The 23,006-nt window shown below is 46.7% G+C and overlaps 8 protein-coding genes across 8 annotated transcripts; 5 read left to right on the top strand and 3 right to left on the bottom strand.

Moving 5' to 3' along the window:
* Window positions 1–63: 63 nt before the first annotated feature.
* Window positions 64–1,118, top strand: J7337_009166 (uncharacterized protein; the record flags this gene model as incomplete). Its single annotated transcript, XM_044826767.1, has 2 exons — window positions 64–161; window positions 269–1,118. 2 exons carry the CDS (start codon window positions 64–66, stop codon window positions 1,116–1,118), a joined length of 948 nt encoding a protein of 315 aa, XP_044677361.1.
* A 16-nt stretch (window positions 1,119–1,134) lies between these two features.
* On the bottom strand, window positions 1,135–3,756 carry J7337_009165 (uncharacterized protein; the record flags this gene model as incomplete). The annotated part of the gene is made up of 6 exons (XM_044826766.1): window positions 1,135–1,872; window positions 1,952–2,187; window positions 2,238–2,668; window positions 2,730–3,033; window positions 3,087–3,351; window positions 3,403–3,756. The coding sequence occupies 6 exons, from the start codon at window positions 3,754–3,756 to the stop codon at window positions 1,135–1,137; spliced, it is 2,328 nt and encodes a 775-aa protein (XP_044677360.1).
* Window positions 3,757–4,435: 679 nt separating this feature from the next.
* On the top strand, window positions 4,436–6,219 carry J7337_009164 (uncharacterized protein; the record flags this gene model as incomplete). Its single annotated transcript, XM_044826765.1, has 2 exons — window positions 4,436–4,924; window positions 5,014–6,219. The coding sequence occupies 2 exons, from the start codon at window positions 4,436–4,438 to the stop codon at window positions 6,217–6,219; spliced, it is 1,695 nt and encodes a 564-aa protein (XP_044677359.1).
* A 2,021-nt stretch (window positions 6,220–8,240) lies between these two features.
* On the top strand, window positions 8,241–10,788 carry J7337_009163 (uncharacterized protein; the record flags this gene model as incomplete). Its single annotated transcript, XM_044826764.1, has 2 exons — window positions 8,241–9,804; window positions 10,739–10,788. The coding sequence occupies 2 exons, from the start codon at window positions 8,241–8,243 to the stop codon at window positions 10,786–10,788; spliced, it is 1,614 nt and encodes a 537-aa protein (XP_044677358.1).
* Window positions 10,789–11,412: 624 nt separating this feature from the next.
* Window positions 11,413–11,946, bottom strand: J7337_009162 (uncharacterized protein; the record flags this gene model as incomplete). Its single annotated transcript, XM_044826763.1, has 2 exons — window positions 11,413–11,785; window positions 11,834–11,946. The coding sequence occupies 2 exons, from the start codon at window positions 11,944–11,946 to the stop codon at window positions 11,413–11,415; spliced, it is 486 nt and encodes a 161-aa protein (XP_044677357.1).
* Window positions 11,947–12,701: 755 nt separating this feature from the next.
* J7337_009161 (uncharacterized protein) lies at window positions 12,702–13,699 on the bottom strand (the record flags this gene model as incomplete). The annotated part of the gene is made up of 3 exons (XM_044826762.1): window positions 12,702–12,788; window positions 12,873–13,038; window positions 13,140–13,699. The coding sequence occupies 3 exons, from the start codon at window positions 13,697–13,699 to the stop codon at window positions 12,702–12,704; spliced, it is 813 nt and encodes a 270-aa protein (XP_044677356.1).
* A 3,116-nt stretch (window positions 13,700–16,815) lies between these two features.
* On the top strand, window positions 16,816–17,930 carry J7337_009160 (uncharacterized protein; the record flags this gene model as incomplete). The annotated part of the gene is made up of 4 exons (XM_044826761.1): window positions 16,816–16,850; window positions 17,029–17,436; window positions 17,481–17,756; window positions 17,801–17,930. The coding sequence occupies 4 exons, from the start codon at window positions 16,816–16,818 to the stop codon at window positions 17,928–17,930; spliced, it is 849 nt and encodes a 282-aa protein (XP_044677355.1).
* A 655-nt stretch (window positions 17,931–18,585) lies between these two features.
* J7337_009159 (uncharacterized protein) lies at window positions 18,586–20,338 on the top strand (the record flags this gene model as incomplete). Its single annotated transcript, XM_044826760.1, has 4 exons — window positions 18,586–18,733; window positions 18,824–18,996; window positions 19,050–19,302; window positions 19,350–20,338. 4 exons carry the CDS (start codon window positions 18,586–18,588, stop codon window positions 20,336–20,338), a joined length of 1,563 nt encoding a protein of 520 aa, XP_044677354.1.
* Window positions 20,339–23,006: the final 2,668 nt, after the last annotated feature.

Genomic DNA, 23,006 nt, shown 5'->3' with positions numbered 1-23,006 from the left:
GGTGGAGTAAACCTCTTGTTATTACTGTGAGTTCATTGCTGAAAGCTCTTCTCATCTGTCGCCATGTCATCGCGCTCGACCGCCATTATCTCACACGGAGAGATTGATGCAAATGCTCGTGAAACGTATGGCAAAACTGGACATGTGTTGCTCCGAATCGGGTACGTCAAACTCAGTCGAACAGCCCTTTCGTTTTCGGTCCCTTATTTATCTATCTATCTATCTGAGCCTTTGTCTGACAAGCCACTAACAATTGCCATCCATCTAGAAATGGTGGTGCAGGTGCTACTGGCTTGATCAAAGAACTTGCCCAAGACTACCTGGAGTCTCGAAGCAACCGTGGTTTGATTGAGTGGATGTGCAACCACTCCCGCAACACGCAGCTAGCGCTACTGAAAGGGTCCATTGACTTTGCTTTGACTTATGAACGTGACCAGGAAGCTTTAGCTCAGGCTGAAGGATGGTCATACACAGCTGGATGCATATTCCACGACCACTTTTGCCTAGCAGGACCCCTTACAGACCCTGCGGGACTGGCATCCGCAGACTCATTACCTGATGCTTTTGAGAAGATCGCTGCCTCGGGCAGCCTGTTCCACAGTCGTGTCGACCATTCTGCAACTATGTGGAAAGAACGCGAAATCTGGTCCTTGACTGGCCGGGAGCCATGGGATGACCAAGCGTCAACATCATCCTGGTACAAGAGAAGCATTCTATCGCCACCAGAGGCTCTTAAAGGGGCTGATGCAGCTGGTGCCTACTTCCTGACTGATCGGTCAACAGTCTTGCGGCAGACTGGACTTGGCACCATTTCCAATTCTACCATCTTCTTCGAGCCAACTCACTCAAAGGATGTTTTGATGAACAGTTGCTATGCTTCATTTTCACCAGATATGGTAGAGGCGGATACCCCCGCGGCACGCCAAGTACGCGGTTTTTTCTTGTACCTTGTGTCGCCCCGAGGCCAGGCGGTGATTCGTGACTATGGCATCGCACAAACAGGATTGCCCCTGTTCGCTCCTGTCGAAGATGGTGTCGCATTGACGCGTTTGCGCGGAGGACGCCCAATTGGCGGCAAGTGGGTAAAGGACACCGAGTTATTCAAGGCAAGATTGTAAATGTAGAGAGGTCATCCTAATGGAGGTATCTATATGTTGGGGTACCCCATAACGTCCCACTTCCCCTCACCTTTACAGTGACAACTTCGCCCGGGATGAGATCTACACAGTTGTCCTCCAAAGAAACACCGGATACCTCTTTAAAGACCAACCCTTTAGTGGGTTTGCTGGCTGTGAGTTGATAACCATCTGGACCGACTTGAACCTCAACACCTCTATCGGAAAAGTCAAGATACTTGAGAGGTTGAGGCCAATCGACGTCTCGGGAGACACAAGTGTCGCCCTGCATAACGCTGACAGATATGACATGCGGCTCATCTTTTGCGTTGTCAATCTGCCCAGTGAGGATATCAGTTGTACCATTTGGAATCAGAACCGCGTTGCCCTTCACGATTTTATCCCTGATATCCCTACCAGTACTGATTGAAATGAAGCGAATTTCAACAGTGACAGTTACCTCATGCTGCTTACTACTCGCAACCCAAACCTCAAACGAAGAAGTCTTCGCTGGTCTGGCATGAACAACACTCCAGTCATGGTGTTGCCGTTGGACGCCGGCAGCGATGGGCTTAAGAGCTCGACGAATAGAATAGTAAGCTGGCTTCTTGGTGAGGAAATAGTCGACGATGGACCATGAGATGGCGGGCCAGCAGTCGTTCATCTGCCAGACCAGAACGCCGCCGCATCGGCGATCATCGCCCCATTGACGACGCCAACTGCGGTACGCAAAAGTCATGGCTTCGCTTTGGCAAAGCTGTGTCAGGTATATGTGAGACTGGTGAGGATGAGGGGTCAGCAATAGAGCTCTGCTTCTGAAAAGGGAGAAACTATACTTCAAGGTCTGGAAGGGGACGGAAGTTCTCCACCACGTAAGTAGCAATTCGTCGTTCGTGGCCATCTGCCTTATTGTGGAAATCCATCATCTGAGACTGCGGAAAGCGGTCGCTCTGTTTGGTAATGCAGTGCTCAATCGTCGATAAGGCTGGAAAAGCCTCCATGCCAAACTCGCTGTTGAACCTGCCACCGAGCCTGTCAAAGACCTGGTATTTCTCCTGTGTGCCATGCCAAACTGTGGAGATGTCAGTATGTAAGCAGCCGGAAGTCTTTACCGTCACATACCGTTCCACTGATGGAGATCTCCAGTAGTTTTGTCAGTCGTGTCTTTACCTCCGGAAAATGGGGACCCAGGCCAGTACGCCATCCCTGGAGATACTTGACTGACAACCTCTGGTAAAAGGTACTCGTAGTAGTACCGAGCAGGAAAAGAAGTCTTGAGCCAAGAAGAAGGATCATTGTCCTCTGGATTGTACTCAAGGCCAGCCTGCTCTTGAACCTGGTAATCCTCATTGTTGCCGGCGTAAACCACAACGGAAGGATGATGATGCAGTCGGCTGACGTTCTGCACTGCCTCCTCGCGAATCGATCTTATCAGTGCTGGCCCTACAGGATAGTTTCCACAGCCAAACATGAAATCCTGCCAAACAAGAATGCCCATCTCATCGCAGCAGTCATAGAAAGCATCGTCTTCATAGATGCCACCGCCCCAAACTCTGATTGAGATTGCGTCAGCTATTCTGTACCGATATATCAGGCTCATCGATTACCCCTTACCTTGTCATGATTTGATTGCCTTCTATCATGAGCTTTAACCACTCCCGGTATTTGGCAGTAGTGATTCGAGGTAGAAAGTTGTCGGCAGGAATCCAGCACGAGCCGCCACAGAAGATGTCGATGTTGTTGATTCTGAAAAAGAACGATTTTCCATGGGAGTCTCCATCTTGAACAAGTTCGCTTTTCCGGAAGCCAGTCTTCTTGGTCTTTGCATCAAGTTTCTGGCCGTCTTTGGAGATACTGACACTCACGGTGTATCGAGACTGATGACCGCATCCAGCGGGATACCACAGCTTCGGTTGATCTAGTTGGTAGCTGTTAGTACTTAGAACTTGCAGAAGCGCGTATGGCTAGTACCTATAGTGAAAGGGATAACTAGACGGCCGCTGGAAGACCTTGCTGCTGCTGCTGTACTGTAGACGATATTGTCTTGAAACTGGATAGAGACATTTGCCGTGTCATAATGCCCTTCAACATCGACTTCAACCGAGCCCAGAACCTCTTTGAGGTCTGGAGAAACGCTGTAATTGAGGAGGAAGTCATTTATATGGGCTGATGACACTTCAAGCCAGACTGGCTTCCATGGACCGGCCGTGTTAAGCACCGGACCCCAATCCCATCCCTGTGTGTTTGCTTAGCAGAAGGTCTTTTGTCTTTCAATTATGGTACATACCCAGTGATATTGAGCTTTTCTCACAACTAAGCGTCCAGCCTCTCCATTGAAGAGCTCCCATCGATGATCAGGATATTGCTTTGTGATTTCTCTGGCCTTGAGCAGCGCACTGTCAAAATCAATGCTCAGCACATTGGTCCCCTCGTCAGAAAGCTTGTTAGTGATATCAACACGGTGGCTGAGGAACATGTTATCGCTCTCGAGTATGACGACATCGTTGAGCTTGACTTGAGCAAAAGTATCAAGACCCTCGAAGATAAGATACACCGATTTACTGTTGGCAGAGGGCGAGCCAAAAGTAGTGCGGTAAGTCCAAGCCGTCTCTCCAACCCACTCGACTTCGAGCTCATTCATATCGAGAAATGGATCAGGGATGCTAGGTAGGTCATCAATTAGCACCTGGAAAAGTGAAGAACTCGACGTACTAACATTCCATTTTCAATCAAGTCAATGTGGGCAACTGTCGGCACTCTGGCCACGGGTTTCCAAGCATCACGGCTATCTGTTGCATTCCTGAATGACCATCCCTTCTCAAGCAACGTTCTTTGTGCCATTGGAGGCATCATGATTAGGGTGGTAAAGACTGCTTGTTAGATTTGTTTATCGATAAAGACCAGTGCCAAAGACATATACAATGATCTCTGGTGTTCGAGTCTCGATGTTGAATTCGGGCGCTGGGGACAGTGATACCTTTTAATGCCTTTCCTTTTGAGCTGCTTATAACATATGGCATGTTTGAATTTAGTTATGGATATGATCGCATTTCATCGGTGCTACCAATTTCCGTGCTAGTTCCGAATTTCGATACGGGACTTCGGTATTCATCAGCCGCGGAATGAGCACTTCCGTCCCCGATTCTGGCCTTAGTCCAGGCTGCTCACGCTATACCCCACTGAAAACCAACAGAGATTTCACTCTCACAGTTCCAAAACAGGCTAAGGTTATCCTTCCTCTGGCCCCACAGACTAGTCCTCCCCGTTCTTTCAATTCTTGGCTAAATCCTTATAGTTCTGCCCTTAAGATCTAAATCACTATGAATATTACATATCCCCCCCTCTTCGGGAACTATATCAGGATCTTGGATATCAATGTTAAAGAAGGAAATTCTGAGCCTATCGGCAACTTCAGGGTTGTGCCTCTTGACGACCCTCCAGAATACACCGCTATTTCCTACTGCTGGGACAATTCAGCAGACATAGCGAGAATTGAGTTTCACAATGGCGACTCCCTCCCTCTTAGCCAGACGCTACTAGATCTTTTTATCTCTTTAATGAAGAAATCCTCAAAGTTCACTGTCTGGATCGACGCCATTTGCATCAACCAGCAAGACACAGTGGAGAAGGAATTCCAAGTCCCCCTCATGGGAAAGATCTATTCTCGCTCTGCGGAAGTCTTGGTTTGGCTAGGCAAAAGTGATGATGTTACCAAAAATGCATTCCGTTTCATGAAACGAGACGAGAATGAAATCGAGACAAGACCAGAACTTTGGTCAAATCAACCTCTTTTTACGATAAATTTCGGAGTTTATACCGCAGGGCCCCACGACCCAATCGGCACGAGGCTGATGAGTCTGGACTAGAGAGCATGCTACTTCTCCTTCAACGCCCATAGTTTCAAAGAGTGTGGGTTATTCAAGAGGTTGCTGCCGGGAAGAACATCCAGGTGGTTTGTGGTGAGGACTGTGTAGATCTGAGCCACTTTTCAGATGGCGTTTCTGCTATTTGGAACTCATTTGTTGGCTTCGGTCGCTATCAAGACGATCATCCAGCCATTCTTGGGTTTTGGTGTGTTACCAGGATGCTTGATATACGAGAAGAATACCAGAAGAAGGCGTATGAGGGAGAAAGTGGGGTATGCTATGAGACTCTCCTTCAGGCTGCATATCATTGCCAAGCGACAAGGACCTGCGACAAAGTCTTTGCTTTTCACGGTATTGCGGATAAACGACCAGTACCAAAAGCGAATTACAGAATCACTGAAGAGCAAGTTTTCATTGCTACAGCCGAAGCACTCCTTTGCAATGGGGACTCCCTTGATCTTCTAGCCCTTTCTTGGATGGGCTATATGCGGCAGCATTCCAACATACCGACTTGGGCCCCTGATCTTCGATGTCATGCCTACGATGAGCCACTTGTTCTTTGCGATAGCGCAGGCTGGGATGCAGGCGGATGCTTGAAAACATCACCAAAAATCGATACTGAGTCATCGCGTCGGCTTCGACTTCATGTCAAGCCAATCGATACAATACACGTTATCTGCCCTCCGTTCGCTTCTTGGGTTGTAAAGCAGCAGCGAGAAGCAGTCAAATCTGTCCTGGCACTCAGAACACGACTAGCAGGCAACCTTTCCATGGAGGCCTGGATGGATAGATTAGCTGAGTCTCTCATAATGGGTCTCGATATCGACGACAACCGGCTGAGAGTCGGTATGCCTGGATGGGATGAGCTCCGCCGGCATTTCGATGAGTGGCTACGGTGGGTACAGTCGAGCTCGCGACAAAAGGATCTTCACAAAATTGAGTCTAATAAGTACCACCGCATAATAAGGCCCCGTATAGACACAATGAAGGCATTCGCAACCAGCCAAGGCATCTTCGGCATTGGGCCAGAACCTATCATGAAAGGGGATGTTGTGTGTACCGTTCCGGGCTGCCGAGTACCGCTTGTACTGCGGCTTGACCCATTGTCTGCTGATGAAGAGATGATATCGCCTTCAGTGCAGACATGGGCTCTTGTCAGCTGGTGCTATGTCGATGGATTAATGTTTGGCGAGGCTAAAGACCTAGATAATCCGGTTGTAGATATGCTGTTGAGGTGAATATAAATATTTGCAATATAAATAACTTATATGAAAAGTCACCTTTATAGTTTTTTAAAGATAAGTCAGTAATGTAAAAGAAATTCTCTTTATATGTCTTGTACTTCGCGATAGATCTGCTGCCTACTGTTCGTTATATAACTCGGCCCTTTGAATCTTCAGTCAATGGGCAGGAAACGTTGTCATTTTCTAGATTCCGGGTGCAGTCATTAAAACGGCTGGCCACATCGAAACGATCGAGCAGGCCTTTATCACACTACTATACTATTGCCAGCACCCCTCAAGGACCATTCTCAGCGCTTGCCTCATAGATGAGACCGGGCGTCTTCCTCTTCTCTTGTTCGACGTCTCTGCATGCACTGTTGTCTGATCAGCATGATCGGTACTAAAGGCGATGGAGGGCAGTCTACTCCAACCCCACATGTCTAGTAAGATAGAGTATTCCGTTGGGGGTTACACTAGGCGCATTTTTGGAACCTTCCAATTTCCTGTATGTCACCTCGCTTGCCATATCTGGTAATTTCAAGAGTGTACGGTTGCTGTATGTCAGCTGACTGGAGACTCCATCGCATCCTGCTAAGGCCTGATAGTAAAAATGGGAAACACGGCACGTATATATTATTTAAAGCTTTTATTAGATTCTTCGTCTTATCTCAGTCAGCACTATGCCATCGATTATAATAGAGATTAGTATTTCGTATTCCAGCAAAGGCTATAAAAATTAACTATTGTTGCCCAAGTCCCCAGCTTTGAACACCAGCCTACCTGATTTTACAACATCAGACAGCTTCATCATATGACCAATAATGAAAACTACATTCATCTTCGGCACGCTTGCTCTCGACCCAGTCTCAGGAATACGTAACATTTACAACTAAAGAAGATATCAAAGCGCAAAAGTACACCTGGGCTGTTTGGAAAGATGGCCAGAAGCAATGCCAATTCAATGGCCAAGAAAACAGGCCAAATAGTCTTTTTGGAGACATAGACGACGAGCTTGTTTGCATGGAGATGTTAACTGTGCTGGAAAGCCCTGTCATCTTCCACAAATATGTGTGTTGGTCGATTGAAAGGAGAGGGAACAGGTTGTCTCAAGTGTGCAGGGTCAATTACTGTCAATAACTTAATAACATGATCTGACCAAGAAAAGAGATTGTTAAACAGAGTGGATTGCATATACAACCTACTGCTCTCGGGTAAGTGGAGAGCCTTGGATGTAGATCCATGTCGTAACCGAGGCTAAAAGTAGCTATCTAGTCCCAATCAAGCCTCGGATGCTATCATGCCGCTCCTGTTCTGGCTAGCAGCTGTCCCCACCGACCTCCGTCGACGTTGGAGTGCAGATGTTTCCCCAGATTTTCAGAATTACCCAGGTACGGAGCATAATACGCCGTACTCCGCATTTGTACCAGTGATGAGATTGGGCCATGCTCGTAAGACATGCAATCTTGCCACTCTGCGACTCATATTTGCCATCTCCTCACGTCCGGGTTGGTAGCTTTACCTTCACCTTTGCTCACTTGAAGCTGTTCACGTAAAACAGCTAGTAGTGCCCCGCATCTGAGCTCAACATGTTCTCTACCTGTGAGTTTGGCTATCTTTGATCATAATACTCTCACTAACTGTTGTGTTTCACAAGTTCAGGGTTTTGCTGAGCCCTCGGGCTCGGAGTTACTCAAAGAGCCAAAGCCTACGCGAGGTCTCCATGCATGCGGTAACTGCAAGCGGCGAAAGATACGCTGCGACGGCCGAAAGCCTTGTAACCAGTGCGAGTTGAGGGATTTGCAGGCAAAATGCGTCTACACCCAACAAATCCAACGTGTCGTGCCTTCGAAGAGGTCCGTCCTCAACTCAATTGACAAGAGTCATGCTGTCCATGGCACAGCTCTAACCATCGTAACAGAACACTAGAGAGCTTGTCCAAAAGTCTCAAAGAACGCGACTCCATTCTAAACCGCCTTTTCCCGAATCACAGTATCTCAGACTTGACCTCGCTATCAGACCAGGAGCTTCGTGAAGTCATGTTACGTGGACGTTTGACTGATAAAGTCTTGCCGTCTCCTTCGGAAAGCACCCCTCAACAGTCTGTTACTCAAGATTCACAATGGGACGAGGAGAGACGTGAGCGAGACCCCTTGCCTGCTGAGGCTGATGATGTTAATGCACTGTCTCTGCCGTTTGACCGACAGGCGTCGTATCTTGGCATTTCTTCCATTAGAGCAGCGCTTGCAGCTATGCTTCAGGTTCGACCTCAGTTACGTGGCTTGCTAGCCTCCCGCCAGACAAACATCAACAGCACCAGCGCTAGAAATGAGGAGGTTCGACATTGCTATCATCCCCCCCGGCCCTTGTCAGAACATCCTCGCATCAAATGGAGCAGCAAAGGACAGGCGCTAGTTGACGCATACTTCCAGCGGATCCATATCTTTACCCCAATGCTCGACGAAACCTCATTTAGAACGAATTACCTTGGTAGTCAACGCCAGGACTCGCCTTGGCTTGCTCTCTTGAATATGGTCCTGGCCATGGGCAGTATCGTATCTACCAAGTCCAGTGATCGGGATCATTGCAGGTTCTACACCGAAGCTATGAGACACCTCGACCTCAGCGCCTTTGGTAGCAGTCGCATCGAAACGCTACAGGCCCTTGCTCTTGCAGGAGGTTACTATCTTCACTATATCAACCGACCCAATAGAGGCAATGCGATCCTTGGTGCGGCCTTTCGGATGGCGAGTGCACTTGGTTTCCATCGAGAGCCTTCACAACAGGACGGAGGCGGCGATCAGTTTGAAGCAGCAGAAGTGAGGCGGCGTACTTGGTGGTCTCTAGTTTGTCTAGACACTTGGACAACTACGACTTTGGGTAGGCCCTCTTTTGGTCGTTTCTCTCCTTCCATTGATATTCAACTGCCCAAGCTCTATGTCGAAGGAGAAGAGGGGTTTCGGCAAGACATAGGAATGACGACGCTTATTGAGAACATACGTTTTTGCCGAATTGCAACTGAGATACAGGACAGCTTGGCTGTTACTTCTGTTCTCGATGCTATAGACCGCAATCGCTTCGATGAGGCATTGATAAGTTGGCATAGCCAACTACCTTCTACCCTTTCCGATGATCGAGACGTTGATGAACCAGTTCGTCTTGCTCGGTGCATTATGAGATGGCGATACTGGAACTTGCGCATGCTTCTGTATCGTCCAACACTCTTGGGCGCTGCAACTGGCCATCTAACGGAACCCGAAATCGACCACAGCGCCGTCGAGAAGTGCCAAGAGCTTTCGAAGACAGCCATTGAAGATATAGCCAAAACGTGGCTGAGCCATCAGATGTCGGGATGGAACGCAGTCTGGTTTCTTTACCAGGCTGCTATGATACCTCTACTTAGCATGCTGTGCAAACCTCAGAGCGCTGCTGTTCCTGAGTGGCGAAGTCAGGTACAGACCGCATTGAGGCTCTTTGAGGAGATGCAGGATTGGTCATTGACCGCGCGTTGTAGCAAGGGAGTTGTGAATCAAATCTTTGAAACAAGTTGCGATTTGATGCGCCAAGGAGAACAGTCTTGCATTGAACCAGACATGAACAATCGTGAGTGCTTAGATCAGGATTCATGTTTATGGGCGAATGGATTGGAGGTGGATGATGTTTTGAACATACTCTGTCAGGATTGGTCATGGGATACAAACTGCACGTGGATCGAAGATGGGTTCATTGATGTATGACATTACTAGTCACCAAAACTAAAAACGAATTCATATTCTTACTACAGCGCGACGTGAAACAGTCAAATGTCCATATAAGTTTAGACCATCGTGCAAAGCGTTATAGGGGGAAATCTATTACCGACCAAGCTATATTACCAAGATATTGCATTTGTAGCTACGGGATAACAGCCAAGTGTAAAGTTAAGCTTCAGTCTGCAAACACGGGTAATAAATGGAAGACTCAATAATGTTCCATTCCCATAGCTATTTGAGCCCGTGCGACTCTTTGCTAGTTAGCTTCTAGCTAAATGCAGGATACTAAAGAACATGGCTTATACAACCTTGATGTATGATTCCATTAACTTATCCTGCGTCATCGAGTCGCTCCCGTTCTTCCCTTCATTCAAACTTTCATGCAGGAGAGCTGTACACTTCGCCAATTCTTTCTCCTCGTCCCAAGTGAACGGGCTCTTACTAGCAAAGAGATAGTCAACCTCCTCCAGTGTACGGCCGGCAGTTTCGGGGAGGTAGCAGTACACCAAGGGAATGTATGTAAACATAGCACTGGAGAAAAGGTCAGCAGCTACTTTCAGCTTTGAGTAAGTCCTGTGATACTTACGCTCCAAACACATAGAAAGTCTGCAAGCCAAGTCAGAAATGAGAAGTTCACGGGTAGTTGAGGCTCGTCCATACCTTTTCGTCAATGCCTAAAAAAATAATAGGCACTGAAAGTGAACTTCTACCATAGCTTATAGCCTAACTGGCCATGTCAAATGCATTTCGCTTGGCTCGGAGCTAGGTGGGAAAGATTTTGGTAGGATATATCAAGGGGATCAATAGCCAAGAAGAACTGAAGATCAAGAAGTAGACAAAAACCATAGCTGAAGCTGCTGTGCCGTACTGAACAGCCTTGTTTGGGTTGTCAACGGATCCCCGAAAGAGGCCACCGATAATAAACAAGGTAACAGAGTGTTACAGCACTCCAGTAAAGAGTTCTTCAGCGACCTACCCTATCGATGGTAAAGGCTGCAATGGCTGTACCCAAGATACCTACCAGAATCAGTAAACCGGACAACCAACCGGAATTGATGTTGTCAAAGCCGGCTGTATGATAGATGGTTCCAGAACTTCAATGCAGTTAGCAACCTGTATCTTTATCAAAGAAGAACAACTTACTATATGACCACGGCTGCAATCACAGTGCCATACTGCATGGATACCTGGAGCCAAAAGGCAAGCTGGATGCGGCGGGCAAGATGAATGTCTCCGGATCCAATGCCGAAAAACATCTTGAAGTAGTTGGTTTTGGCGAATTGAGACTCCTATTCCACTACTGTCACAATCTCTCGATATTCCTTCTGCGTCTCGGGATGTTGGGAGTCACCATTGCCTCGCAGCTTGGCAATGATTTCCAAAGCTTCATCACGTCTGCCGGCTGTAACCAGCCATTGCGGGGACTCCGGGAACAAGAGGCTTAGTATCGCCAGGGACACTACAGGGATGACTTGAATGAAATCTCAAACCGCCAGCGAAACTGTCCACCAGCTAGCTCAGCGAAGGATGTGCCAAAACCGATCCACGCCGCGAGGGCGATGCCAGAGAAGTTGGCGAAGAATGTTAGAGCGACCTGCTTGCCTCTGTGTGATGCAGCAGAAAGCTCGGCCGTCCACATAGGCGCAATGACAAGGATGAAGGCCACACCCATGCCAGCGACGAATCGTGCACAAAGCATGTGTGAAAGGTTGACAGCAGAGGCTTGTAGGATAACCCCGGCTATACACCAGAAGCATGCCATCCACATACCCTTGATACGACCGTAGTTGTCAGAGAAGCTGCCAGCCCAAAAGGCTGCGAAAAGAGAGCCACTTTGTAACATCAGTTGCCTTGTCTGTTCAAACCAAGGGGGTACATACAGATAGTATACGGCGGCAATCCCGCCCTGGAGCATGGGTTTGATGACTTCGTCCTTATCGTTCGTGTATCCCATACGTCGCCCGAACTCGGGTGAAACAGTCACAGCGCCCATGACGCCCTGATTGATGCCTTCGTAGGAGATTACAACGGCCGAGGCAGCTGTAACAAGTCTGAGCAATTGCTGCCCAGACATGGACTTTCAGCTTTGGTGATTCCACATGATGCTGATGATTGAAGGTCGCAAGATCAACACAGTAGTAAGTGTAGTTATGTGTTAAGGTAGTATTTGTTATGTTTTAGTGTCGCCAATTAGAAAGGTTCTTGTGATGTTCAAGATCCCCCCATTATATCTATTTCTTTTCCCTGGAGATTGCGAGTTTAGACTAGGTCTAAGATGTAGAGTCTACGGCATTCTATTAGAGGAAGTTACTGATTGTTGACTGGAATTACTAGGAGAAGATGAATTTCCAGGAAATTGGAGGCGGGAAGTCTAGTTTAAAGTGCTAATAATAGAGGGCTGCTCCTTATTCTATTTATATCCTAATTCTAGGGTTATTTTCCCAGCTGTATTATATAAATCTGACTGCAATAATCACGCCTTTATGTTAATAAAGACTGCCTTGGGATCAGTATGCGATCGGATAGCATGACTCCCGTTCTCTCTCCCAATACCACTCTCCTTGGTTCCACCAAAAGGGGTCTGCCAGAACACAGTTCTCACAGCATTAATACCCACCATTCCACTATCAAGCTCAGCTGAGAGTCTCATCGCCCGAGTGATCTGTTGTGTAAAGACCCCTGCCATAAGGCCATAGTGAGTATTGTTAGTCAGCTTGATCGCTTCGTCTTCCGTCTCGAACCGGTTGATTACAGCCACTGGACCAAAATCTCTTGGCGAATGATCTCAGCATCCTCGGCCACATCAGTGAAGACGGTGGAAGCAACATAGCATCCCTAGAGAAGGGAGATCATGTTAGTTTAAAGGTCAAATATCCGGAGCGTCATGGGAAGACGACGGAAGTAGTAGAGCTCACGTACCTTATCATGTACCCTGTTCCCGCCGACCAGGACTGTTCCTTGACTATTGCCACGCTTTATGAAGCCCATTGCGCGGTTGAACTGGGACTCATCGACAACAGGACCAACAAAGGAATTAGGGTCATCAGGATCACCGACGAGCTTGGTCTTTTCCTCCACCAGAGACCTGTACTTCCTCAAAAGATATCATAGATACCGCTTTGCACATAGACTTTCGTGGCAGCAAAGCAGGTCTGGTCAGTATTGATCGTGATAGCATTGAAACACCAGGTAACAGTATTTTTAATTTTTGCATCGCCAAACACGAGGGCCGGACCTTTGCCACCTAGTTCGAGCGTCACACGCTTCAGGTCAGACTGGGCGGCCATTTCCTGTATCTCCTTGCCTGTTGCAGTTGAGCCAGTGAACGAGACCTTCCGGAGACGCATGTGGTTCGCAATAATGGCTCCGGTGCTACCATCGCCCGAGAGGACCTGCAATACGCCAGGCGGGAACTCGGCCGCCTTGGCCAGACTCCCCATTGCAAGATCAGCAAAGGGTGTCTTCTCGGACAGCTTAAGGATGAAGCAGTTGCCAGTTGACAGCGCTGGCGCTGCCTTGGCACATGCACTCCCAATCGGCGCGTTCCACGGGATGATGCCTGATACCACCCCGAGGGGTTCTTGCCGCACAAGCTTGAAGAATACGTCCTCCTCTGGGAATGTCTCACCAGATAGCTTGTCAGTCCAGCCGGAAAAATAGCGGAGAGCCTCTACCGCGAACCCAGGCTCCATTGCCCCAGTCACATTGATAGGGCCGCCCAGAGTGTCACGAGTCATGGCCGCCATGGCTTGCGAGTGCTCCAGCAGGTTTGCCGCGAGGTTGAGAAGCATGTCATGTCGGATGTTTGGGGGGGTCGTTGTGCCAAACTTCGTTGTTGATAAAAAGCTTTCTCGGAAGATGGTCAACATTCCACGGGAAATCAGCCTTTTCATAAGGCCCGCTAGGGACTGAAAGCGGTAGAGGACACCATATCTATTGTTCTTTATGGATGAATGAAGAGAGCATGAGTCTAGAGATCCAGGCAGACGTCACTCTTCTTATAGCTTCTCTAGGAGATGTTTATGTAACACCACCCCCCTTTCCAAAGCTGCTCTCATATCTGTATACATGCGGAGTCGTGGCTCGATGCTTCGTTGTACTCTGCATACAATGTTCACAGATTGCAAAGACCATTAAGGGCTCAATAGTCTGATATTTGTCACTCAAACTCCGCAGAACGACACATGATATCGCTATAGGTGACATGAGCAGTGGTTCCCATGTCCGTGTCTATGAAATTACCTCTAGCGCCTGGCCGTGCCCTTTCGTTCGACCGAACGAAGCTGATTGATTCGTGTGACAGGAACTCCTCCCAAACTCCGGAGCGACATCAAGGATACTGCAATTACTCCACCCGACGGCTTGCTTCTAATGCCCGACTTTAATGAGACTTAAACTACCCTGACGTAATGATGTATATCCCTCCGAGCGCTCCTAGCGGAGGCCTCTATCTCGCCTCGCTACAGTCTCAGGAAGGGCTTGTATTTCAGCTAATCAATCGCTTATTTACATCCAAATATTCTACAAAACCGTAGGAGTATGGAACCACTCACTACCGTAACTAGCACTCTGAAAACTCGGATGATACCAAGTCCCGGAATCCCCACGTATTCGAGTCTGTGTACGAGCCTGGTACAAGCACTTCATGTGACATGCGGGCAGCGGGACTTGTATCACTCTGGCTCCTATCTTCGCCTACTCGATGACACATCGTGTGAATGTCAGCTATTCCTATCAGAGATAGCACCATACGATCCATATTATGGAAATGCCACGCCCGGTATCCTCCGCTACCGGCGTCTGAAATCCCCAGACGCTCGCTCAGAAGTGTCTCTGTCCCCTCCCTAGATTCCTCCACACGATTCACTCGGAGTCTACCAAGATAAGGGGCCGATGATTCAAGATTAAGCCCTTCCTCAAATATGCAGCATTCTCCCTGGGACTTTGATTCACTTATGCATAACATGTGTAGGACTCCGTTTCCTGCGTTAGCATCAGCCGCTTGTAGCCATTTCAGCACCCGCAGCTCCGTTTCGCCCTGCGAATCAAGAGAAGACTTGACAATGCTCTCTATGCTCCTGATGGCCATCTGTACGAGTCCTACGTCCTGTAAGCGCTGGTGAGCCAATGCGCTATGGCCGAGGGGGTGAACCAGATGCTCAATGAGCAAGGTGGCCGAGGCTGTGAGGGCCTTGAAGTCGACAGCATGACAACGTGTGGATATCTGGTTGAATTTACGGCACAATATGAATCGAGAAAGTATATCCCGGCTTGCAGTTACCGCCTTGTACAGACTGTCCGCGTCCCCTGGTTGTAGTGACGATAGGCTCTGAAGGACATAGGGCAGATGGAGGATAAGTAGCAGATGAATATGATTCACTTGTGCTAGGAGCCCGAAAGCCTCGGATGTGGACATGTCGGCGACAAACTCTCTCAAGTGAGATGGGAGCCACCGTTCTGCAGGGAGTAGTGAAGCGATTCTCCGCAGTTCTTGATCTAAGCTCTTTGTATCCATAAGTTCACTCTGGAGAGCCTGTGTTGGATCTGCAGCAGCGATGCGTTGATTTCGGGAGATGACTCGGCCCATAATGACAGCATGTAGTTGTTCCAGTCTCTCTAATGGACTTTCTGCCGATATGACGTTGGAAGCGACAATACAATCGATGGCAGCAGATGGAACGCCCAGCATGAGTGACAAGAATCGGTTAGCATAGTTGAGGCGGGATAAGAGAAGCCTTGACTTCAAATGACTGGGTTCGTATATTGTACTTGACCTCTGAGACCGAAGTGGCAGATCAAAAAGTTTCCCGATGCTAATAGCGCGACGAGAGGCCAGCCAGCCAGACTTCAAGTTTCCTGAGTTGATATGGTAGAGGCCCTCGAGCATGAGAATCTCAAGGCCGTCGTACGAGGCGACCAGGAGGTCGTGTGAAGTGACATAGCGGATAGCGGCATCAAAATACCTTTGCGAAGCCTCACGAGCTGATCTAAGTAAGCGAGAGATTCCCTCAGATGAGTCGATCTCTTATAAGTGCTGTAAACCCAGCGCGATCTCTATGAGCCTACGTGGAATGACAAGAGGGTGTGCAATTGGGTCAGGGATAGCGAGGGGCTGAGAGTCGATGGAAGACTGTATAGAGTGTCCTGGGCTCTGTATTATTTGTATGGTAACCCTAAAAGTACGGTATCGTGGGGGGTAATGAATTCAGATCTGTGGTATTTATTTCAGATGTCTCTGTCTGGATTGGTTGCGACACTGGAAGGGTTGCAGACTGCGTTTGATCTGTATCTTTACCCCAAACAGGAGCAGGCACCGAATCTCCACGCTGGAGAGTTGGGGTCGTATTTCCCTCCACCGTGGCGTTGATGTAGATACTCGGTGTAGTTTCGACGAAGCTGGTAGAGCAGGTGGCTTCCCTCCCGATTATGAACCCGGAGTGGACCGGTCCAGGAGCTGATTGACGAGCCCTTTGACATGCAACAGACTCTCAGCAACCCTCTGGCGGGCTGCCCCGTCTGTCACAACAGGACTCATCAGCGGCTGGGAGTTCGGAGATAGGGCTCGAGATGAGTACGCCATTGGACAGAATTGTGACGGCTTTATGGCGTTCCACTGTCAGTTCGATGTGATGGGATAAAATGAACTCAGTGGATAGGAGAAAGTTCACGTTGCGCACTCTATTTGCCGACGTTATTGAAGCAAAGTGGAGCTTTAGTGCTGTCTCGGACGAACCAGCCAATAGCATGATTTCGACCGATATGTCCGGATTTGTTCTGGCCGGAGATAGCACCGTTCTAATTGCAGCAGACACGACAGACTGGTCGCTTGGCACATTAATACCATAACCGCAATATAATCACTATGAAATCACCAAGGACTATCAAGCAGCTATCAAAGTGGGTGGAATGGGAAAGATGATGCGATCGCAACTCATTTCACTTCCGTATCCTACCAAGAAATTCACCGGACAAACCATCATCGTGACAGGATCCAATATCGGTCTCGGTCTAGAAGCGGCTCACCATTTCACACGTCTTGATGCTTCCAAAGTTATACTGGCTGTTCGAGCCTTAGAAAGGGCGAGGCGGCAGCAGCTTCGATCGAGGAAACCACCGGCCGCAAGGGCGTCGATGACGTATGGGAGCTGGACCTGTCTAAGTCTGAGTCGATCCAGACATTCGCCAACCGAGTCGACACGCTCGACCGACTGGATGTCATTATGGCAAATGCTGGCATTATGACCAAGACCTTCACTCGGGTCGAGGGTAATGAGAGCCAGATTACGGTCAACGTCATCAACACGATGCTTCTCAGTCTCATGGTACTTCCTGCACCGAGGGCCTCGGCAATCAAGTACAAAAAGCCTGGCGTACTATCTTTCACTGGTTCCTTTGTACACTATGTCGCTGGATACTCAGAGCGCAACGCTCCCAGCATCTTTGAGGAACTAGCGGATGAGGACAAGGCGACCATGACAGGCCGGTATGCATTCCGCCCTAGATAGGCTCAAGAGCTAACGTGACCAGATACAACGTCTCCAAGATGATGGAGCTTCTTGCAGTTCGCGAGCTCGCCTCCAAGGTCTCCGAATCAAAGAAAGAAAGCCAGGTGATTGTATCTGTCGTCAATTCAGGCTGGGTAAAGACAAACATGGGCAATGGCGAAAAGTCAGGACTGTTTGCAGCCTTTGGCCGACGGTATATCGCAAGGGAGACGGAAGTTGGGAGCCGTACTCTGGTTCATGCAGCCGAGGGGGATCCGGAGACTCATGGGCAGTATCTTTCCGACTGCAAGATTGGAGAGTAAGTGATCTTCACCAGGGAGTTTCAGACACTAACATGAACAGAGTCTCAAGTTTTGTGTCGAGTGATGCAGGTGCCGAAGCACAGAAGAAGGTTTGGAGGGAGCTGTCTGATATATTAGAGCGAGTCAAGCCAGGTATCATTTCCGTATCCGAAATTGGGATCAAGGTGTAGACGGGGGGAATTCAGAGTAATCTAAAGAGAACACACACAAGTAGTAGTTTAATGCCGACACCCAAGGGTCCATTCATTCATGTAGTCAGTGTGACAGTGAGCGTATGGGCTGCACTTCGGAGAGTGAAATACATGGCTACATGTGAGGTCACAACATTATCCTGGTAGCCTGGACCCCACAATATGAATCTATGTGCCTGACTCAGAAAAATAGTCTGCCTGACGGACGCACGGAAGAGCAGTGTTAAAATTCGTAGTTGTTAGCTAGACCCTTTACATAAACATTATGACCCGGTAACCGAGAGATCGGCCAACGCTAAGTCTTGTGTCCTGTTTAAGCAAATGAATTTCCCCAGATTTCTAATCGCTAAAGTGCGGGGTAATGAATTTGATTTGTCTACAGGAGGAATAAGCTTTTGCGTCACACATACCGAAGGAAATCCGAACTGTGGCTTGAACAAGAACAGGAAGAACACAGGTCTTGAGATCCGATAAATTAGAGAAATGATCGGATAGCGGGTGAGGTATGTAAACTAGATTTGATGTCTAATTATCTATAAAGATGGAGCTCTCCTGGATGTACGTCACAGGTTTAGTTGATTTCAGCTGCCATAGTCCGATTAATTGTATATCTGAAGAAACATCATTGTTCAGTATGGCCCTCAACGTTACCTTACTCAACTACTCACTGACGACATTGTTGTTCGGGGGAATCACTGCTCTGCTTGCAGCTACCATCATTTGGTTGGTGTTTTCGGAACTCACATCTCCCCTGCGTAGCTACCCTGGACCCTTTCTTGCCCGTAAGTTCCAAAGTCTGGCCCTCCGCCAGCCATTCCCATAAAATCTAGCCTGTTAGATATGAGTGATCAAGTCTAATATGTATAAACCAGGGTGGACCAATCTCTGGCGTTTGTATCAAGTCCGAACCCAGAAATATCAATGGACTATCAAGGATCTGCATGAGAAGTATGGCCCAGTTGTTCGGATTGGTCCCAACCTGCTTGACTTGGATCATCCCGAGTTGATCAAAACAATCTACAGCACTGACGGGAAATGGTGCAAGGTAAAAAGCTGTCCAGACTACGACTTAGATTACTGAAGACTAATGTCTTACAGACCGAGTTCTACCACAACAGCAGTGCGGTTATTAATGGCAAAATTACATATCACTTATTCAGCACAACCGACCAAGCAGCTCATGCCCGGCTGAAGCGACCGATTGTGAAATACTATTCGATGAGCAACATCTTGAACCTCGAATCCCATGTTGATACGGTCATCAGCGACTTTTGCGACCATTTAGAAACAAGATTCATGGACAAGCAGAGCCAAGAGAAAAAATTCGATTTTGGACAGTGGATTGCTTTTTGTAAGTGCTCTGAAACACTCAGGTAACCTTTACTAACACTATCTCAGATACTTGGGATATGATTAGCTCTGCCACTTTCAGCCAACGCTTTGGATATATGGAAAAAGCCTATGATTTTGACGGTACGATTCATACCGCTGACCAAGTTACCGACTACTTCGCAATGGTTGGCCAAATGCCGTTCTTGGATTATCTTCTGGATAAAAACCCCATTAAACGCATCGGACCGCCGAACCTCGGCAACGTTACGCGCATTTCGGTTGAGAAAATGATGTCTCGCGTAGACAAGCTAGATGAGATCGACCGCAAGCCAGCAGAGGAACTCGATTTCCTGGACCATTTCCTGAGTGCCATGAAGAAGACTCCCGATCTAGTTGATACCAGCGTCATTACGGGTTATCTCCAGGTCAATATGCTGGCTGGCGCTGATACGACGGCAATCACCCTTCGTGCGATCTTCAACTTTTTGCTGGAGAATCCGCGCACCATGATCAGACTCAAAGAAGAGCTACTTTCGCTGGACTATAATGGAACAAAGGAAAAGATAGTGTCCTACAAGTCTGCACGCGCGGTGCCCTACCTCGATGCCGTCATCCGCGAATCCATGAGGATGCATCCTGGGGTCGGCATGCTTCTGGAACGCTACGTGCCTGACACTGGTTTACAATTACCCGATGGCAGCTTTGTACCCGGCGGAACAGCAGTTGGACTAAATCCTTATGTCATCGGCCGGAACAAGGGTATTTGGGGCGATGATGCCGATGAATTCCGTCCTGAGCGATGGTTGCCAAAGACCGGCGAGGGTGACGAAGCCTTTCAGCAGCGCCTTCGCCAGATGAACGGTGCTGATTTGACTTTTGGTGGAGGATCAAGAATTTGCATCGGTAGGAATCTCGCCCTCCTTGAGATATACAAGGTGGTTGCTACTTTGGTGTCTCGATATGAGATTCTAAGTGTGCCTGGACAAAAGATGAAGATCATCTCAACATGGTTTCCGCGCCAGTCTGGCCTTATTTGCCAGTTGCGCAAGCGATAGAAGATGAAATTTCCGAGAATAGCTGAAAATTTCAGGAAAGCCTGGTTCATACCTTTGCTATTCTCCCCTTTTGGTCATGTAGCAAATTTCTCAAGACGAATTCCTTAAATAGAGACGTGCACTCTAGCACAGTCCCGTGTTCCATGACCACTTTTGTCTGGAAGGGACCCTTTCGGACCCCGTGCGACCTGCTCCCGTACACTCACTAACCCAGACTTCCGAGGAGATTGCTGTCTTAGGCCTGCTGTGCAATCTCTTGTCATTAGGTACCGCATCCTCTCGGTAGCCCAGTGACCTTAGCGAGCCGGAATGAGAGAAGAACAGGACCGTTACTGACTAATGATAGATTGCATGTTATCTCCCCGACAATTGTGGGGTCACTATAATTAACTCCCCGATCTGATATGATTGTCTCCTGAAGCTTTTAACTTAGTAATTATTAACTGTATTTCTTAGATAAATTAATAAATATTAAAGCTGAAGAATAAGAATAAAAGTATATTACTTTATTTAAAAGCACTTTCTAATTTCAGTTATAGTATTTACTATAAGTTATTAATATTAAAACTTATTAAAGTAACTTAATTTAATTAAATTATATTACTAGACTTTTATACTTTAACTTTTAAAATAGTTATATTAATAATTTTTAAAAATAAAAATTAAAATAAATTTATAAAGTAAAACTATAATTTAATATATTATTCTTTTAAAAATAGATTTTAAGTTTTATATAATAAAAAAAACCTTTAAGCTAGAAGTCTAAGCTAAGTATAAAGGACTAAATATAAGAATTAATAGATTTTATTATTATAAGTTATAAGATCTTAAAGATTAAGACAATTTCTATAAAGGTATTTAGTAAGGAATATTAATAATATTAATAATTAAAGTATTAATATTAGGTTTACTCAAGTTGCCTTTACTTATAATAAGTAACTTAAGTTTCTATAGTTATTCTTAATAACTTAAAGATCTTAATTATAACTATTCTTTTAGTTAATATTAATTTAATATTAGTTATTTTAATAGGGATTGATTTAATATAAGCTATATAACCTAGCAGTTATTTCCAGATACTATAACTGTATTAGTTATAATTTATAAGGTCCTCTAGATATATATAATATAACTGCTAGGGTTATAATATATCTATAGTTATAACAGTTATACCTAATCACTACGCTATAAGGTAAAAGATTAGGCTATAATTGCTATTATAGCAATTACAGTAGTGTGTATAGCTGCTTATAGAAGCCTTACAGCGCTATTACGGGCACGAATCGTAACAGCAGTATATTAGCAATTTTTCTAAGCTTAATTAATTCTTAATTTAGTATAGCTCTAGAAAGAAATAAGTATAAATACTAGAATTAGTAACTTTACTATAGACCTCTATAATATATTAACTATATATAAAATAATTCTTCTAGGCAGAAAAGAACTGTAAGGTATAACCCTTTTTATTAAAGCTTAGGCTTAATAGGATATTAACTTAAATCCTTAAATTAATCTTTACTAAAGCTTATCTTATACAGGATATGGCATAATGTCTTACTAGCTATAGAAATAGGATTTAGCTTTACTGTCTTTATTGTAATACTAGATAATATATTAATAAAGGCTATAGGAATGCTATAGCCTAAGATAGATCTTATTACGGATTTCGCAGCGCAGACTAAGGTTGGAGACCTAGTAGTTTATTAGCCATTTCAGTATTATTACTTATTACATGATACTGAAAAGTACTTGCTTATCTTTGGCCCCCATGCTTTGGGGATAATGTGCTATATTTAAGCATTGTCGGTCCCCTCTCTTGACCCGAAAATGCCTGTACTCTTCTCCACTTGTATGACAAGGATAAGGCACTTAACTAACGTAGTTAGTGCGCGGTATCAGCTGGGATGTTTTCTGTCTCAGAGGGGGTATCTAAGGGGTGTCAGCAGTCCTCATGCAAGTCTCCCAAAGCAGCTCGTGTCTTACCCCCAAGCCTTGGCCATTGGGTATATATTGATGGGGACTGCAGATGATCACAGATCTCTGCACTCCATTTTCCCTCAACAAATTAATTTCAAGTCACATCGCAAAGAAAAGCAAGTAAACCCTGCAACAACGACCATGGACTCTGAGCATGACCCATTGCTGTCTACGCACCAGCCATTGCCAACAGAAGGAAAAAAAGAAACCAAGACAAAGCTCACTCCATTTGTTCTCACAATCACTTTCGTCTCTGGCCTCAGCAGCATGCTCTCTGGCTGTACGTTTTGATTATGATAGTTAGATGATTTTGTACTGACCTGCATGTCAGATGAGACTGGAGTCACTTCCGCAGCCCTTGTCTCTATTGGGTCTTCACTGTCTGGTCATGATCTCACGTCGATAGACAAAGCGATGATAACCTCAGCCACAGCCTTTTGCGCTCTTTTCACAGCCCCATTTGCATCACTACTGGCCGATAAGCTCGGTCGCAAGCGATTAATGCTTTATGCCGACATGCTTTTTATCACGGCCTCGGTATTTCTCGCGTTCTGCAAGACCATCACTTTTGCTATTATGGGGAGATGCATAATCGGTATGGCAGTGGCATTTTCAAGCGTGGTAGTCCCTCTGTATATAGCAGAGATCGCTCCAGCGTCACGCCGAGGGATGTTGATAACGGCAACAATTC

The sequence above is a fragment of the Fusarium musae genome, chromosome 7 (genome assembly GCF_019915245.1).
Source record: "Fusarium musae strain F31 chromosome 7, whole genome shotgun sequence".
NCBI lineage: Eukaryota > Fungi > Ascomycota > Sordariomycetes > Hypocreales > Nectriaceae > Fusarium > Fusarium musae.
The sequence above is the reverse complement of the archived record's forward strand: the minus strand, read 5'-3'. Positions and strand labels throughout refer to the sequence as shown.